We start from the raw sequence: 19,575 nt of genomic DNA, 5'->3' as shown, positions 1-19,575 counted from the left end.
AAAAGGGATCAAGTGGTATATTCACTTTATACAAAAGCCAGTAATGCTGTTTGCTATAAATTCATCAGCAAATTTCAGAGCCCTCTAGAGGGAGAAGGAGTGGAGATGGGTACTTTAAAATATCTTCCCAGGATATATTTTAGCCTGTAGACCCATCCTAAAAGTTTCATATTCCTAACTCCTTTCTGAGATAGCAAGAAGTCACTAAACTAGAATTTTACTGAATTATTTTCTAAATAGACTAAGATGTAAGAATAGGTCAAGTTTTAGTTTAATTTTAGACACAGGCCTAAAGAAAGGTTTTCTTAGTTTGTATCTTGCCCTAGGCTAGTTAGCCAATCTAACTTGGCTATTTAAGACTGTCTAACCTATAACATATCCAAGATTAGGAACACACTCTTAAGGTTAATGAAAAATACATTTTGATCAAAATATTTGTTTGAGACTAGGCACTGTCAAAGTAGGCCTAGTCTACTGAGAGCTAGGATACCATATGCTACTATTAGATTCTCTATTCAATGATCTTTATAGCTATAATATACATAACATAATATTAGGGATGGCCTACATTGGGGACCATCAAGGCAGGTTGGTGCCACATTGTCAGAAAAGCAATGGTGAGATGCCTATCTGGAAAGAGCAGAAAATAATGAATCTAATGGTAGCATTTCTACACATTTAGCAAATTTAACTTTGAAGTGGTCAACCCCTATATAATTACCGATAAACGAAAACATAAATATAGCTTACCGTATTTGGTATTAATAAATAAATAAATATATAAATAAGTAGGCCTAAAATAAATGATAGTTTAGGGCTGCCCACCTTTTAATCTCAGAATTTGCTATACTACTGCCGTGAGATAGACTGAGATTATTAACTTGTTCTGAAATATTTAATTCATCCACATCTTTGAAAACACCTTGCATTTTCCTGCCACTTTTGAGGGGCTGAATATTCTCTTTACAATTATCCCAATCATGGTTCATCTTTCATTTAAATTTCAAATAAATTTGAATAGTTTGCTATAAATTCTCAAAAATAAAATGCGAAAATATCAAAATGAAATCCTTGAAGAACAATTTACCCGTTTACAGAACAGACAAAGGTCGCGTTTCAAGTCTTGTCTTCATTAACCCCTGGTTCCCACTGCTGCGATTTCGCGCGAAATCCTGCGACACTCGACAGATGACAGATGAATCATTTCTACCCATACGACAAATTGCATGCGTTATTCTGATTAACAAAAAAAAAATTGAAAAATGAAAATGACAAACAAAAAAAAATCAGTTTGAGAACCTGATTTGAATTCTTCTAGAGTTTGTCGCAGCGACGCAAAAGTCTGCGTTTCTTTGTGAACCTGTCTGAACCGTCTCTATCGGAAGCTGGCGTTTCCCCCCGCGAAATTCTCCCATTCGCAAAATTGAGCAGACACAGAGAAAATACAAAACAGGTGCCTCAAAATATCGGTCAGATGTGCTAAAGGGTAACAAAAGTACTAAATATCGAAAATGGTTTTAGAACAAGTTCAAATTTTACCCTCTTTATTCGCCTTTGTTCATTTAATCATTGATATACATAAGTGGAAATCCTTTAGATCTTTAAACCTGTATTAGCCGTTTGACATGATTTTTTTATGTCACTGTTGTAAAAACCGCACTTCTCAAAATCCAAATCATTTTCATCAAAGTGCAAATCACACTTTGCTAAAGGGTAACAAAAGTACTAAATATCGAAAATGGTTTTAGAACAAGTTCAAATTTTACCCTCTTTATTCGCCTTTGTTCATTTAATCATTGATATACATAAGTGGAAATCCTTTAGATCTTTAAACCTGTATTAGCCGTTTGACATGATTTTTTTATGTCACTGTTGTAAAAACCGCACTTCTCAAAATCCAAATCATTTTCATCGAAGTGCAAATCACACTCTAGCCTCTTAGTCAAACAGTTCGTGGTAACGAATTGTAGTAAGGAGCGACCCGGCTCAATAGTAACCGAAACTCTAAAAAATGGATTTTTTTTTCCCAATAGTTACATCAAAAAAATTGCATTTTAATGCTGATTTTAAATATACAAATTTCATCAAGATTAGTCTTATCTATCAAAAATTACGAGCCTGAGAAAATTTGCCTCATTTTAGAAAATAGGGAAAAACACCCCCTAAAAGTCATAAAATCTTAATGAAAATCAAACCATCAGATTCAGCATATCAGAGAACCTTATTGTAGAAGTTTCAAGCCCCTATCTACAGAAATGTGGAATATCGCATCTTTTGCCAGAAGACAAATCACGGATGCGTGTTTATTTGTTTTTTCTTCCAGGAGTGATCGTACCGACCCAGTGGTCCTAGAATGTCGCGGGGGGGGGCTCATTCTAACGGAAATTAAAAGTTCTAGTGCCCTTTTCAAGTGATCAAAAAAATTGGAGGGCACCTAAGCCCTCTCCCACGCTAATTTTTTCCCCAAAGTCACCGGATCAAAATTCTGAGACAGCCATTTTATTCACCATAGTCGAAAAACCTAATAACTATGTCTTTGGGGACGACTTACTAACCTGCAGTCCCCGTGGGAGGGGTTGCAAGTTAAAAACTTTGACCCGTGTTTACATATAGTAATGGTTACTGGGAAGTGTACAGACCTTTCAGGAGGAATTTTTTTTTGGTTTGGGAGGGAGAGTTGAGGTGGGGGGGGGGTTCGTGGGAGGATCTTTCCATGGAAAAACTCCTCATGGGAAAAGAGACTTTCAATGAAGGGGCGCAGGATTTTTTTGCATTATTTAAAAAAATGAAAAAATATATATGAGAAGTTTTTTCTACTGAAAGTGTGGATCAGCATTAAAATTTAAAACGAGCAGAAATTATTGCGCATATGAGGGGTTTACCTCCTCCTAATACCTCGCTCTTTACGCTAAAGTATTTTTTAGTAATTTCAACTATTTATTCTACGGCCTTTGTGATTCAAGGGCCATTCTTAAGGAATTGGGACAGAATTTAAGCTTTAGTGTAAAGAGCGAGGTATCGACGAGGGGTGAACTCCCTCATATACGCAATAAAAAGATAAGAATATAGAAGTTCGTTAAGTAAGTTAATTCGTAAATTACGTATATTTTTTACTAATGAAAATGTTCGTAAAACAATTAAAAGTTCTAGTTGCCTTTTTAAGTAATCAAAAAATTGGAGGGCAACTTGGCCATTTAGCCAAAAAGAAAATTAATATGCAAACTTTGTTTTAATTATTTATGTGCGGAGAGCCAAGATCAAAACATGCATGAATTAAAAAACATCCAGAAATTAAATTAAAAAAACAATTTTTTTTTAAATGAAAGTAAGGAGCAACATTAAAACTTAAAATGAACATACATTACTCCGTATTTGAAAGGGACTTTTCCTCCTCAACGCCCCGCTCTTTACGCTAAAGTTTTTTATTGTTTTAAAAAGTAGAGTTAAGAAAAAGAAGCAAACTATCAGAAAAAGCTATCAAAAAATTAGCTAGTTTTTGAAAAAGAGGGAGAACACCTCTGAAACGTCGAGAAATCCTAACATAAATCGCACCACCAGATTCAGAATATCAAAGATACACAGAGCGTTTCAAGCTCTCACCTGCAAAAATGGAGACTTTTGCATTTTTTTGCCAGATCACGGGTGCGTGTTTATTTGTCTGTTGTTTTTTTTGTTCTCCCCAAGGGTGATCGTATTGAGGCAATGGTTCTAGAGAATATAGAGAGGACTCCTTTGAACGGAAAGTAAAACTTTTAGTGTTCTTTTTGAGTGATGAAAAAATTGGAGAGGAACTAGCTCCTCCCACACATTTTCCCCGAAAGTCGTCCAATAAAATTTTTAGAATAGCTATTTTATCCACTATACTTAAAATGTCCAATAAATATGCCTTTGGGGATAAAATGACCCCCCCCCCGCCCAGAGCCCCTTGGGAAAAGTCTGTAAATTGTGAATTTTTCCATTTAGTACGCATAGTAATTGTTAATGAGAAGTATTGAGGTATATAGATATTTTTAAAGGGAAGGGGTGAATTTTCTGATGGATTGGATTGTCCAAGAGGCGTATTTTTCTTAGGGAGGAAAGTTGTTTTTTTGGGGGTGTGGACTTTTCAAGGGAAATCTCACAAGGGGAATCTTCCAGAATTCCTATACGATTCCTTTTTGCATTTGTCTTACTTTCTTTTTACCGACTTTATTTTATTAGTGGAGTTTTTTTTTTAATATACAGTCAACAGTTGCTTGCATTGCAAGACTGCCGGAACTTAAAATCGAATTAAGATCAAATAGGTGTGGGCATCAAGCCATGGCTAATCAAATAGTTCGTGGTAACGAGCTTGTTTTGAGAAAAGTTGAAATTGAATTTTGGTTGTTTATTTGAAACCACTAGAAAAAAGGCAAGCAAAAAAGAAAGTTTTTCTATAGACTTCAAAATATCATATAATTTTGTATCTTATTATCAAATTTCAAATTTAGGGATATACATACATTTTCAATACAGTAGGTTAGATGTTTTTTTTTTGTTTTTACCTCTTCAACATTTTGTAAGGATCGATTTTGTAATAGCGAACTTGAGTAAGGAGCGATCCGGTTCAATAGTAAACGAAACTGCAAGAAATGGAATTTTAATGCTAATAGATGCATCAAAAGAATTGGATTTTATGGTGATTTTAAATCATTATAATTAATCTTATTAATCTTACCTTTCATCAAAATAATCTTACCTGTCAAAAGTTACGAGTCTGAGAAAAATTTGCCTTATTTCGGAAAATAGGAAAAATACCCCCTAACAGTCATCGAATCTTAACAAAAATAACACCATCGCGTTCAGCGTATCAGAGAACGCTACTGTAGAAGCTTTAATCTCCTATCTACAAAAATGTGGGATTTCGTTTTTTTGCAAGAAGACAGATCACGGACCTGTGTTTATTGTTTTTTTTTCTTTTTCCCAGGGGTGATTGTATCGACCCAATGGTCCTAGAATGTCGCGAGAGGTGTCATTCTAAAGGCAATTATAAGTTCTAGTGCCCTTTTTGAATGACCAAAAAACTGAAAGGCACCTAGGCCCCCTCCCACGCTCAGTTTTTTCCCAAAGTCAACGAACCATAATTTTGAGATAGTCATTTTGTTCAACATAGTCGAAAAACCCAATAACTATGCCTTTAGGGACCCAATAACTATGTCTTTGGGTTACTCCCTCATAGACCTCAGGGGAGGGGCTGCAAGTTACGAACTTAACCAGTTTTTAAAAAAAGTAATGGCCATTGGGAAGTGTACAGTCATTTTCAGGGGATTTTTTTTCTTTGTTGGGGTGGGGGTTGAGAGGAGGGGGTTACGTGGAAGGATATTTCCGTGGAGGAACATTTCAAGGGAGAAAAGAATTTCCATGAAGGGGGCACAGTATTATCTAGCATTATTTAAAACAAAAGCAATGAAAAAATAAATATAAAAAAGTCTTTTCAACTGAAAGTAAGGAGCAGTATTAAAACTTAAAACGAACAGAAAATATTACGCATATGAGGAGTTCATCTCCTCAATATTTTCTCCGTACGCTAAAGTTTTTTTTAGTAATTTCAACTATCTATTTTACGGCCTTTTTAATTCAGGGGTCATTCTTAAAGAATTGGGGCACAATTTAAGCTTTAGTGAAAACAGCATGGTATTAACGAGGGGGAAAAACCCCTCACATACCTAATAAAATTATACGAACACAGAAGTTCGTTACTTAAGTTAATTTGTAAGTTACATATATTTTTTACTAATAAAAACGTTCGAAAAAATAAAAAGTTCTAGTTGTCTTTTTAAGTAACCAAAAGATTGGAGGGCAACTTAAAGTATTTAAAGTTCTTAAAGTAGTTAAGAATAAACTTATTCCTACGAAAAAAATATTCTGAAATATACTACCTTTCACTTAATCACCACTGCTATTTTGGTGTTTGGTCCCCCTGGAAAATTTTCTGCCGGCGTCCTCGCGAATAACGTCTTTGTAACTTTTCTTCGTTATCGTTTGAAAAAAAAAACGTCCTAATAAAGACTTAGGAAAGTAATGGGCTATCTTTACTCTTTATCCTCTTGGTATCTCCCCCTCCCATCAGGAAGAAGAGTGCATGCACATGTGGTCCCAAGATCGGGATTAATTTACATATTCTGTCCAGCTCTAAACTTTGATGTGTTTTATAAAGCTATTAGAAACATTATTTTATATAATTTTTATTTGGTTATAACAGGCTAATAATACCAATAAGGGGTAGAGCTCCTCCCTTTCTTTCTTTGGCTCAGAACCAAATCTAAAAAACAACAGAAATTGGAACAAGAAGAAGGTATTTAAAAAGGAAGGTTTGGTTAGGCATGCAGGAGCCTCAAGATGGGTTATAGCATTATCAATGAAATGGCCGGATTAAAGTTAGCTTATTTTTATTCTTAGCACTCAAGTAACAACCTGTTACAGGTTCGGAGCAACTAGTGTTTCTGACAGTGGTGTCGTTTAGGCGGGGAAAAAGGGGGACAGTTAAGCCCATCCCAATAATTTGGAGAGAAATTATTAGGTAACTTTAAAATTTTTGCTCGTTTTAAGTTTCAACTTCGTTCTTTACTTTAAACAGATTTTTTTTTATATTGAATTACTCCTCATTTTCAATATAAAATAACGCGAAAAACAGGGGTCCATTAATCTTCCTCAAATGTTCAAAATTAATATATATATATATATATATATATATATATATATATATATATATATATATATATATATATATATATATATATATATATATATATATATATATATATATATATATATATATATATATATATATATATATATATATATATATATATATATATATATATATATATATATATATACAGATATACCACCTTTGAAACCTTATCATCAAGTAATTAGGTGAGCATACTTAATGGCAAAATTGCAAAAAGTACAATACCTCCTGTTTCGCCATGTTTGTTCGAATCATTTTTATCCTGATAGTTCAGGGTCTTTTACTTCTTAAAATTTATCCGTTCAAGAAAGATCTTCTGGCTTTAAAACTTTCAAAATTTGACATGAATACCCCCCCCCCTTTTAAATCTGCAAAGAGGAAAAAGATAGAATCACTGAAAAACTAAATATCATTAGAAACAAGAATTTTTTTCATTGAAAAATATGAAAAATAGATAATCGAAAAAGAAAATGAGACTTGGTGATTTTTATACTAATATTCGTCCGGCAGCTAGATAGGCAAAATAGGTTGTAGTTTAGTCATAGAAGTTAGTAGGGGGATTAGCTCCAGGAATCATTTAATTGTTTTAATTTTTACCTCCAACATTTAAATCAAAATTCCAATATGGCTCCAAATTCTCTTGTTTGTAATGAAAACGCGTAATTTGCACTGATAACGTACTATTTCTTCCTGCTGTTTTTATTTTTCTAGATATTTCTTTTAACCAGCTCCAAAAAAGAATAGACATAAATGTACTAAGTATTATTTCTGTTATTTGTCGCTTTTCATGTAACGCCAGCCCTACCTTTATGACATTTATCTCTGGATCAGCATGCTCTGCGAAATGTCTGCTGCAAAATAGGATAAAGTGAATCCAAAGAAAATAAGTAAATTTTTTTCACAATTCAGAAATTTAACGCTCGTTTCTAAGCATGACTAACCCATTTTATTTATCTATTGTTATCAGTTTTAATGTGCAGCACTTGGAGACCGAGCTTTGCTTGGTGAAAGGAATTTTAGACATTAAAAAAAATATTTAGCACCCCTCCTAATTCCATAATCCACACAAAAAAATTGTTTAATTTACTAAATTTTGTTTTTAAAAAATAAAGATACAAAGAGGAAGGTAATTTTAAAACTCTAGGTGTCAATTTTTCCCAACCGATTAACATCCTTAGCAAGTTTTAATTAATGTGAGGGTTCAACCGTAATACTGCCAAGAATTGTTGAGCTTTTCTGTATATTCTTAATCAAACATTGCACACGACAAGTGAATAAATCATCTATTTTTTTGACCACATTAAACTGAAAATACTATATCTATTCCAAATGTGAGGAAAATTTCCAAGGAGATTCTCCATGGAGGAAAATTTCAGCAGGGCTACCCTGAAAAAGTCACCCCTGGAAACTTTCCTCCCCTTTGAAAATGTTCTCCGCACAAAATCACCATAGCTGAAAATTCGTCCTCCTCACAAGACCCGAAAAATGTATGCATACTTCCCAATAACAAATGGTATACAGTAACAATGAGGAAATTTTACAACCTAAAAATCTTTCCATAGGAGCTTTGGGGGTCATGTTATCTCCAAAGGCATAGTTGTTGGGCCTTTCAACTATCTTTAACAAAATAGCTGTCTCAAAATTTTGATCGGGCGATTTTGGAAAAAAGGGAGCCATGGGAGGGGGCTTAGCCACCCTCCAATATTTTTTGTCATTTACAAAGGGCATTAGAGATATTAATTTACGTTAAATTATACCCTCTCTCGATTTTCTAGGGCCACTGGGTCGATGCGATTATCAATGGGAAAAAACAAACAAAAATAAAAGTACAATCGTGTTCTTTCTTCTGGCAAAAAACAACAAAATTTCACATTTTTAAAGATAGAAACTTGAAACCTGTACAGTAGGGTTCTCTGAAATCTGATAATGTTTTTAAGATGCTTTGACTTTTTTGGGGTTTTTCCCCTTTTTGAAAAATAAAGCAGATTTTTTAGGCTCGTAGCCTTTGATGGGTAAAATTAGACTTAATAAGACTTTTATATTTGGAATTTGTAATTATCACGTCTCTTTGTTAGGAAACATTCCGTGTTACGTCAAAACCACAAATAAACATAACTTAGCGGGGCCTTGATGGTTTTTTTCCTGGCCCTCTCAGGTTTTTAAACAATTAAAGAAACTATTACATAACACGTACGTTTGCATATTGACTAATTACGTAACATCCAAAAAAATCATAATTTGGCAGGAGCCCCTGAATATTTTTTCCTAGCCCTCATTCGCTTTTTAAGTAATTAACATAACAAACACCTGCATCTCTTAGAAAACAAACCCTATTACGTAATATACATGTGTACTATACCGTTACAGGTGTGCTATAGTATTGCGTAAGACCCAGATGCGCGTATTAACGTCTTGAGAGATTGATAACTCCAACAGTATACCCCTTATGGATCCATTAAAAACTGAAACCCTCATTGTTGCAGTTTCTGGAAAAAATATTCAAATATTCTTTTTAAATCGATATTTATGTTTTGATATTTCATCTGATGTATAGATGCTCGGTTTCGCAGCCACAGTTGACCTCTGTTCGTCCAGGTTGTCAAAATGTTGTATTTCAGGCATAAAATACGGTATTAATTAGCCAGGGGTGTTACGTCTGAACTTTCAGGGTTGTTCGTAGTGTTGAACGAAATGAAAAGGCACTATTTGCAAAAAAGATTATCATGAAGCCGTATTTGCGATATCAAGGAACGGCTTAGAGTATTAAGTTAAAACTTCAGGCTAAGAGCTAAGCCCTAAGGTTAAGAGCTTCAAAGGCAAAACTTTCACCGATTGCTTTGGTTGATTAATTTTCTATACAGCAAAATCAAATAGTTCAGTTAAAAGGAGCGTGTCAGCCCGATAATAACTGAAACTCTAAAGAAACACAATTTTATAATAATTTATTAGGTTTAATCTTACTTGTCAAAAGTAAACTTTTGATATGTAACAGACTCCAAAAGGAGTCATAGGCAAGGCCTTCTCCCTCTAAATTTTTGTCCAACTCGTAAGAACGTAACCAAAATACATATATATATATATATAGATTTTTTACATATTTTTTGTAACTCTCCCTCCAACCAAAATTTTCGTTACGGCCCTGGTCTTAGAAATTCGTGGTGGCAAGACTGTACACTAAACCTGTGACGGCTCAGTTTACCGATAGGATGAGCTGCCTGGGTTGCGGCAGCAACTGCTAAGTTGTATTCTATGTCCCGGGTGTATTCTGGGACACACCTGATGCACCTGTGTCGAAGGCAAAGGAACTGGAAGTTCTAGGTAGATAACTTCGAAGACCACACTGCCTTTCCATGACGAAAGTAAAACAGTTCAAAATAGGGATGATACCTTTTTATTGACAGTGAAATATCCAGTTAAATAATTTTGAGTTTTACTGCTGATGATGAACACTGTATATGTGTTCGAAATATCCAGTTAAATAATTTTATATTTCACTGTCAATAAAAAGGTATCATCCCTATTTTGAACTGTTTTACTTTCGTTTGGAAGTTCTAGAAGATTAATAATCAGAACTCATTGAACCCAAGCATTTGCTTTTATAATTAAACGAAGTCTTCATGTTTTGCTGTCGGTTGGAAAATCATGTTTTGCTATTTTAACTTTAAGTTCAAAAATTAGTTTAAGTTTTTCTTTCAAACAGTTCCTGGTAACGAACTGTAGTAAGGAGCGACCCGGCTCAATAGTAAACGAAACTCTAAAAAACAGAATTTTGATGCTAAAAGATACATCAAATGAATCGGATTTTCATGCTGATTTTAAATATGTAAGTTTCATCAAATTTAGTCTTTGTCATCAAAAATTACGAGCCTGAGAAAATTTGCCTTATTTTGGGAAATAGGAGGAAACACCCCCTAAAAGTCATAAAATCTTAACGAAAATAACACTATTGCATTCAGCGTATCGGAGAACCCTATAGCAAAAATTTCAAGCTCCTATCTACAAAAATGTGGAATTTTGTATTTTTTGCCAGAAGACAGATCATAGGTGCGTGTTTAATTTTTTTTCCAGGGGTCATCGTATTGACCAAGTGGTCCTAGAATGCTGCAAGAGGGCTCATTCTAACGGAAATGAAAAGTTCTAGTGCCTTTTTTAAGTGACCAAAAAATGGAGGGCACCTAGGCCCCCTCCCACGCTCATTTTTTCCCAAAGTCAACGGATCAAAATTTTGAGATAGCCATTTTGTTCCGCACAGTCTAAAACCATAATAACTATGTCTTTGGGGATGACTTACTCCCCCACAGTTCCTGGGGGAGGGGCTGCACCTTACAAAGTTTGGCCAGTGTTTACATACAGTAATGGTTATTGGGAAGTGTACAGACGTTTTCAGGGGGATTTTTTTGGTTTGGGGGTGGGGTTGAGGGGAGGGGGTATGTGGGAGGAGGGGGTATGATAGTTTTTTCAATTGAAAGTAAGGAGTAGAATTAAAACTTAAAACGAACAGAGATTATTATGCATATGAGGGGTTCTAAAAATACTTTAGCATAAAGAGCGAGGTATTTCGGAGGAGATTAATGCCTCGCTCTTTATGCTAAAGCATTTTTAGTAATTTCAACTATTTATTCTACGGCCTTTCTGATTCAGGGGTCATTCTTAAAGAATTGGGACAAAACTTAAGATTTAGCGTAAAGAGCGAGGTATTAACGAGGGGATAAACCCCCTCATATACATAATAAAAACATAAGAATATAAAAGTTTGTTACGTAAGTTAATTCTTAAGTTACGTAAAAACGTTCGTTAAAAATTAAAAGTTCTAGTTGCCTTTTTAAGTAACTGAAAAATTGGAGGGCAGCTAGACCTCCTTCCCCACCCCTTATTTCTCAAAATCGTCTGATCAAACCTAAGAGAAAGCCATTTAGCCAAAAAAGAATTAATATGAAAATTTCATTTTAATAATTTATGTGCGGAGAGCCAAAATCAAACATGCATTAATTCAAAAACTTTCAGAAATTAAATAAAAAAAACTAGTTTTTTTAACTAAAAGTAAGGAGCGACATTAAAACTTAAAACAAACAGAAATTACTCCGTATATGAAATGGGTTGTCCCCTCCACAATCCCTCGCTCTTTGCGCTAAAGTTTGACTCTTTGCCACAGTTCTACTTTTTAAAACAATTAAAAACTTTAGTGTAAAGAGCGAGGGACCGTGGAAGGGACGACCCATTTCATATACGAAGTAATTTCTGTTCGTTTTAAGTTTTAATGTCGCCCCTTACTTTCATTTAAAAAAACTAGTTTTTTTTTCATTTAATCAATTTAAGAAGAAGATGAAGAATCGTACTTTCATTTAAGGTTATTAAATTCATGAAGAAGTAGGAAAGATATAAGCATATGTCACACCCTATTTCACGTCCACATTAAATGTTTCGCGGGTTCTTCCGTGAAAAAAAAAATTACATCTGGATTATGGTCAATGAATTCTTCCTTTAGTCCCTCATTCATTAATCTTGGTTTTTTAATACAAAAGGACATGACAGATTTAAAGAGATTTTGCGGTGAAAGTCATAATTGTATAGTATTTTGTTATTTTGATATCCTCAGTTCTATAGTTGAAACAGATATTCTGGCCAAAAAGAAAGATAAAATCTAGGAATGATAACTATCCAAAGGTTTCACGTCAATGTTTACCAAACCTTTTTATTTGGGATTTTTGTTCCATTTCACTTTTAAGCAGTAATACAGCTATCACATAGTTATTGGTAAGAAAAAAACTTAATTTGTTTTCACTTTTCTAACATAAAGGAATTTAGGTGGTAAAAATGGCTTCAAGGTAAGGCAATATATATATTTTTTATGAAAATATACAAGTTTTCAAGCACAGCACATGCATTCTTCTTCACAAGGCATTCCACTTCACAAGGCTTTACGATCGTGAATGCATATGGGAAGTAAAAAAAAAAAAAAAAAAAAAAAACACTAAAGAGGAAAATGAAAATGATGGTTAGCCGCAGTTGAGTTGAGCCTAGTTGAGTTAAGACTGTATGAGTTTTCCGTTTGGATTATTCCCAAACCAATCATTTTTCCTAAGCCTGAGAGAGGAGTTTGGACAAACACTTGATCTTCAAAAATCGACATGGCTGAAAACAAAAAGCTTGCACTTGTCACCTAATACTCTGTAGTAATTTGAAATACATGTTAAAATTTGAACTGCAAGCGATGCCAAATGTAAAAATTTTGTGAATTACATCCATTTTTGGTGCGTGGGTACGAAAGAGTCTTAATCCACTGTAGGTAAGCACATCTATTAATCACTATTTTCCTGTATGTTTTTTAAGTCATAAGAATCTGCAATATCAGGAAATGAACACATAAGATGGAAACTGTAATTAGTTCTGTGAAGAAAATCCGTATGAGTGTGGCATTTTAAAATCTGTTGGTATGAAAAATGTATTCCCTTTGTTGTGAAGACTAGTAGCACGTATATATTCACCATATTATGTAAATACCAGTAGCCAGCATAAATTCACCTAAAAATAGGTAAAAATATGCATCGGCATAATATAAAATGATCGGTATAAAAATTATGCAACAGATATGGACCTATTTAGCGCACTAAGATGTTTCACATTCAATTTGGCTTTTAGTGATTTGTTTTAAGAGAAAACGTTAATTTTTTATTGCGTTCAGTGGCAACCCTGGTCTTGATTGATGTTTGAGCATCCTGAAAATTCGCCAGATTTTAAAAATTGTTTTAAAATGAAATAGAAAAAGTATTTTCACAAATTAAAAAGAATTTGATGGCCATTTTTCAAACACATTTTCTAGTATGACGATCTTCTATAAAGTATTTTTTGTAATGCAATCTTTCAAAGTCTAGTTCAAAAATGGGTTTCAACGTAACAGATACAGCCAATGAAAGTTATTACAGCCAAATCAAAAGAACAATACATAGTAAAATGTGTTTTTTTAACTTTTGGTAATTATGGGAGGGGGAGCACTCTTGACTAGGTTTCAGCTGTTCCTGCTACCCTGATTACGAACACACTCATTGGAAAGCTTTTCCTTCCCGATCAAACAAATGAACTATTTTAGGACCCATTTTGGGCGGACCTTGCCCCCAAACTAAAATTGCTTTGTACATTATCTCTCTCCTTGCCCGGGGTTTCACAGTTTAAAGTTTCAAGTCGTTCAGAAAGAAATTTCTTTGGTCCTTTTACGGGTCCTGTTTTCAGGAAAAACTGTTGTTTCCCTTCTTAGTTTTTGGGACTATTAGCCTAAGAACTTACGGATATATAAAGTTCAAAAAGTGTTTAACCCTTTTTCAGTACATTATACTCGTGTACATTATCGTGTACATTATACTCGTCTTAGATTAAGAAACTATGGCTGTAAATTTCGAAATGGTCGTGAAAAAAAGTTTTTGGCCCTATTTTGGGATATCTTCAACTCCCCTAGCAAAATGTGCGATTCCCTTGGCCATAAGAATAATCCTTGAAAGCTAATTTTTAGCTAATCATAAACACACGACCAAACATACCCGCCATACCATAAAAACTAACATACCAGCTTGTTTTTAAATTTTTGGTTGTTTGAAGTATTTACGACTTTAACCTATGGGACCTGGGGATCATATTATCACAGAAGAAATAGTTGTTAGAATTTTTGATTATTCTGAACAAAAACTTTATCTCGAAAGTTTTATTATATTTCTTTGGAAGTTTCGGAGTGGAGGATATTTAGCAAAACAGGGCACGGAGGGAGAATAGGGGGAGGGGAAATGGGTCCCCCTTCGTTGAAATTCTGAGGTGCTATTTGGTTTTATGGTGCTAGTCCAAAGACGTAAAAAACTAGATCTACGTTGCATGGACAATGTGAGGTGCTGCAGCAACCTTTTTTGGCTTCGCTGAGTAAAGTGTTGCGAGAGCAACATTTTGGTTTTGTTTCCTCGCTTCGATCAAACGCTGAAGTTGTTAATATGTAAGGATCTTAAAGTAAATACTAGGTACTCCAACTCGCAAAAGTTGTAAACCCCTCATTGCAACTGGAAAAAGTTGCAAACTCCTCATAGCTGAAGATGATTGTAGTCTAACAGCCGATTATTACTTACAAGTCCCCTACATGTCTTACCACTGGAACTAAACTGGTCTTACCATCAAATACACCGGAAACAAAAAATAGGTACACCAACTAGTGAAAGTTGCGAACCCCTCATTGCCGAACATGATTGTGAGCTAACAGCCGACTGTTGCTCAAAACTATATGTCTGACAATTGGCATCGCCCTATTTTTGGTTTCCGTGTGTACCTTACTACTTAAGCTTTCAACCCCTTGGAACTTTCAAACTCGTATATCTCAGGAAGGATTTTTTCTACCAAAAAATGAATGACATTTACTTTCATCAGCTCATCAAGAGCTATCGACTGCCGTCGAAAAAAAAAATCTATCTGTCTTAGTTCAAAAGTTGACTATTTTGCCGTAGGACAAGTTTCTAACGTCATCACTTAGAAAGGAGCAAATGATAACCTCTAATTTCATTAGCAATGAGAGAAGAGGCACATCTGATGCCATTTCTGCATCAGCCTATTTTTGGTTTTGCCTTACTACTGAATTTGTCAACTCCTTTAAACTTTCAAACTGATTTGTCTCATGAAGGAATTTTTCTAACAAAAATTGGGCCTAAAAATCAGCCTAAAGTCCACACTTTTCGTAAAAACCGCAGAGGTTAGACCCTTACTACTTTCTAAGGTAAAAAAAAACAAAAAAAAAAAAAAACAAAAAAAAAAAAAACAAAGTGTTGCTCTCGCAACACAATAAAGCACTCCCAAATTGGAAAGTGCGTGACTTTGTAATAAAATATTTTCCCTTCCAAGAATATGATTATCATAGCCTACGCTAATTTTTCAAACACGGATTGCAGAACCATCTTTTCTCACTATTAAAAGAAATATTTACAAGTTTTGCCGAGAGTATTGCAGATATGACGGAGAGTTGTATGGCTTGGATTCAGACAGGCAGCGCTAAATGGGTAGGAAGTTGAGTTGGCAGAAAGCTTATGACATCCTGCGGTGTGATGAGGAATTTTATAATGAACCATATACATCTAAGAGGCAGGGGTGAATCTGTAGTATTTTTATTTGAGGGAGAAGCAAAAGGGGTCCATATCCGAATAGTCAAGGGGGCATAGAATACATAATAATTTTTTCCTGCATTATTGGGGGCAACTAACCCCAACCCCCTCCCCCCGAAACGATGTCCCTGCTAAAAGGGGAGGGGGAAGGAACTAAAGAATGACTTATTCTCTAAGAAGTATATTAAGATTAGTATTTTTATTTGAGGGAGAAGCAAAAGGGGCCCATATCCGGATAGTCAAGGGGGCATAGAATACATAATAATTTTTTCCTGCATTATTGGGGGCAAATAACCCTCCTCCCCCTGAAACGTTGTCCCTGCTAAAAGAAGAGGGGGGAGGAACTAAAGAATGACTTATCCTCTAAGAAGTATATTAAGACCACCTTACAAGGAACTTCTAAAAAGAAAACTTTTAAAATCAATGACGATTTTAGTGCTTGCTTAATTCTCTCAAATCAAGAAAGCTTGGGTAGTATTTAGTGGACTAGGTTTACTAACTAAAGTAATATAAACCGTCAGTTGTTTCTTATATGGAGACATATAGTAAGAATGCTAATAAGCCTTTCAAGATCAGCCTATCAATCCTACCCATCTTAAGGTATGCATAAAAATAGTCTCATCAACTTGCTAGGATTCATAGGCCATTGCTCCTGGAAACAATGCAACCAGTCTGACCATGTGATAATTTTTTTTTTCTTTTTTGAATTAATTTTTTGTAGGTGTGACCACTCCGTAGAACCCAGGAAACAAATTTTAGGTAGAGTGAAAAAACAAGTTTAAAGGAATAGTTCAAGTAGCACTTCGCTTGTTTTCATCTACAAATAGTAGTAGTACAAATCTAGGTCTCACGTAGAGTCGCAGGTCAGTTAACAGAAATCGAAAGGATTTTTTCTCTTAGAGGTAAGAACAACTTCTTTTTGGAACGTGAATTTGCGTCTCACATACGTTCTTTTAATATTCAAATGGATTTAGAAATTTGGTAAAATAAGAAACCTTATTATTTTTTTATTAGGATATTCGATGGAATATCTTAAATTAGGTATCCTTTTCCCACACCTCACTGTCTTTCTATGATGAAAAAATAAACGTTCAAATGGGGATGGGTCCATTTATTTAGATAGTGAAAAAAGGTACACAAGTCTAGATATTTCGATTACATATAAGATAAGATAAAGACATTTAATTTCAAAAATGTCTATCACAAGCCCCGAAGGACCGAATTCGCATTCCGGAGTCATAAAACCATCAAATAAAGCAAAATCATAAAAATAGAACAACAACTAAAAAACAAACAATAAAATCAGAAAGGCAAAGCCATTCATTAGTAAAAAAAAAAAAAAAAAAAAAAAAAAAAAAAAAAAAAAAAAAAAAAAAAAAAAAAAAAAAAAAATCAGCGGCAAAATATCAGACAGTTAAAAAGTTAAAGACTAAAACATAACTAAGAAAAGAGAGGGATAGAATTGGCATTAAAAAGATTTAAAAAAGAACATATAAACAGAGTAGAAGGAACAAAAGAATCAAACGAACATAAAACTTGGGTATCACCAGTACGAAAGGAAAAAAGGAAAACTAGCGGTTTATTTTATCAATATTGTCAGAAAAGGGAGGAAGGTTTTTTCATACATAGAGGTTAAGCAAGGGATGGGAGACAAGATAGGGACGCGTTCAGAAACAGTACATGACAGGTGGTGTCTGGATAAATAGTACATGGTAGGCGGTGTCTGGATACACAGCGATCATCACCAGTAGAAATACTAAAGTGTTAAAAATAAACTAAAATATATAAATTTAGATACTTTAGTGTTTCTAGCGACGACGATCGCTTTATACGTGATCGAAATATCTAGACTTTTTACCTGTTTTCGCTATCCAAATAAATGGACTTATCCCCATTAGAATGTTTATCTATTTGTTAGGATAAAAATCTAGTAATAATAAATTATAAGGAAATAGACTCAGAGTTAACAAACCTTCTTATGCCGATAAGAACTATATTACCGTAGGCTTGATATGCATATTCAAGGTGGTGGCCGGTGTTTATCCCCTGAAAAATACGCCCTCCTGAAAATACCTCCCGTTTAAAATGGCTCACACAGAAAATACTCCCCCCGCAAAATACCACCCCCATGCGGCTGGTTGGCCTCCAATCCTTTTTGTACGCTCCCCTCTCTTTTGTTTCTTTTACAGGTAGTATTTGGTTATGGGAAACATACAGAATAAGTTTTTTGAAGAAAAGTAAAGAGCTTTATTAAACCAAAAATGACCAGAAATAAAAAATAACTTTCAAAGTGTATAACTATGCAGTCTAATAAAAAAAAAAGATATAAAAAAAAATTCCATGAAAAAGACTGTCAATAAAAATCGAACAGAAATTAATTTGAAAAACTTTTTCCACAAAACAAGTTTGTTAAAGAACTGTAATGAGCTACATTAAGCTAAAGATGAGTAGAAATAAATTCAAATAATTTTCCAAGCTGAAACCTACCAAAAATCAAAATCAATAAATAAATTAAACCCAAAACGAACAGAAATTGCAATAGATAACCAAGTCAAACTCAAAACGATAAAAATTAACATGAGTTGGGCTGACAACCCCCATGCCTTCTCAAGTAGGGGCGTATATGCTATGTGGCATGGGAAACAGCCCCTCACAGACCTTGTTTTTTTACAACAGGGTCAAGAACTCAAGAACAGGGTCTTGAGGAGGGAGCAATCCCATTCATATACGTAATAATAATTGCCGATGTTTTCGCCCGTAAAAACTTAAAAAATAAGAATTTGTTGGTTCTGAAAACCAAATGTCCTTTAAAAAAAGCTAAGTCTTCTTAAACTTTTTGGTGCCGTATATATTTAGCTTAATTTTGATGATTTTTCACCTAAATGTTTTCCTTCTTTTTTTTTCTTTTTTTTTCATTTGTCGCCCGCTACTGCCGAAAATTGCAGAAGTTCATATGGAACTTATTAAGATTAAATAAAAAAAAAAGTTTTTGAACATTTTTAAATTAAGGTATATTTTGATTTTGGCTCTCCGCACTGAATAATTAAAGCGAAATTTGCATATTAATTTTTTTTTCTGGCTAAATGACTTTCCCATAGTTTTGATTGGACGATTTTGAGAAAAAAGGATTGGGGGAGTAGGCCTAGTTACCCTCCAATTTTTCGGTTATTTAAAAAGGCAACTAGAACTTTTAATTTTTTACAAACGTTTTTATTAGTAAAAATATACGTAACTTATGTAGCGAACTTCTATATTCGTATGTTTTTATTACATATATGAGGGGGCTCACCCCTTGTCAATACCTCGCTCTTTACACTAAAGCATAAATTTTGTTCCAATTACTTAAGTCACAAAGGCCGGGTCACCCCTGAATCACAAAGGCCGTAGAATAAATTGAGATTAATATAGTTACTTTAGCGCAAAGATCAAGGTATTAGGAGGAGGTGAACCCCTCATAAGCGTAGTAATTTCTGTTCGATTTAATTTTTAATGCTGCTCCTTACTTTCAGTTGAAAAAACTTATTCATATTTATTTTTTCACTGTTCTTTAAAAAATGCTAAAAAGTCCTGCACCCCATTCATGGAAATTTTCTTCCCCCATGACAAATTCCTCCATGGAAAGATCCCCCGCATAACCTACTCCCTCAAACCCTCCCCCAACCAAGAAAAATCCCCCTGAAAGCGTCTATACACTTCCCAATAACAATTACTATGTGTAGATACTGGTCAAAGTTTGTAACT

The 19,575-nt window shown here is 34.3% G+C and overlaps 2 protein-coding genes across 3 annotated transcripts in view; one reads left to right on the top strand and one right to left on the bottom strand.

The window, feature by feature from the left end:
• LOC136029368 (uncharacterized) overlaps nucleotides 1-1,034 on the bottom strand; it is a 97,018-nt gene extending 95,984 nt beyond the window's left edge. Inside the window, exon 1 of one of the 2 annotated variants that reach the window (XM_065707683.1) lies at nucleotides 826-1,034. In XM_065707683.1, the coding sequence (XP_065563755.1) occupies nucleotides 826-989 (164 nt within the window). In that variant the 5' untranslated portion in view covers nucleotides 990-1,034. The remainder of the gene's footprint in view (nucleotides 1-825) is intronic. The other variant, XM_065707684.1, reaches the window with a different exon arrangement.
• Nucleotides 1,035-16,568: 15,534 nt separating this feature from the next.
• LOC136029366 (ammonium transporter Rh type A-like) overlaps nucleotides 16,569-19,575 on the top strand; it is a 133,595-nt gene continuing 130,588 nt past the window's right edge. The window contains exon 1 of the mRNA XM_065707681.1: nucleotides 16,569-16,736. The gene's annotated coding sequence lies outside the window, so the exon portion shown is untranslated. The remainder of the gene's footprint in view (nucleotides 16,737-19,575) is intronic.

This window comes from Artemia franciscana, chromosome 7, assembly GCF_032884065.1.
Source record: "Artemia franciscana chromosome 7, ASM3288406v1, whole genome shotgun sequence".
NCBI classification, from domain to species: domain Eukaryota; kingdom Metazoa; phylum Arthropoda; class Branchiopoda; order Anostraca; family Artemiidae; genus Artemia; species Artemia franciscana.
Note: the sequence above shows the minus strand (reverse complement) of the source record. Positions and strands in the feature narration are given on the sequence as shown.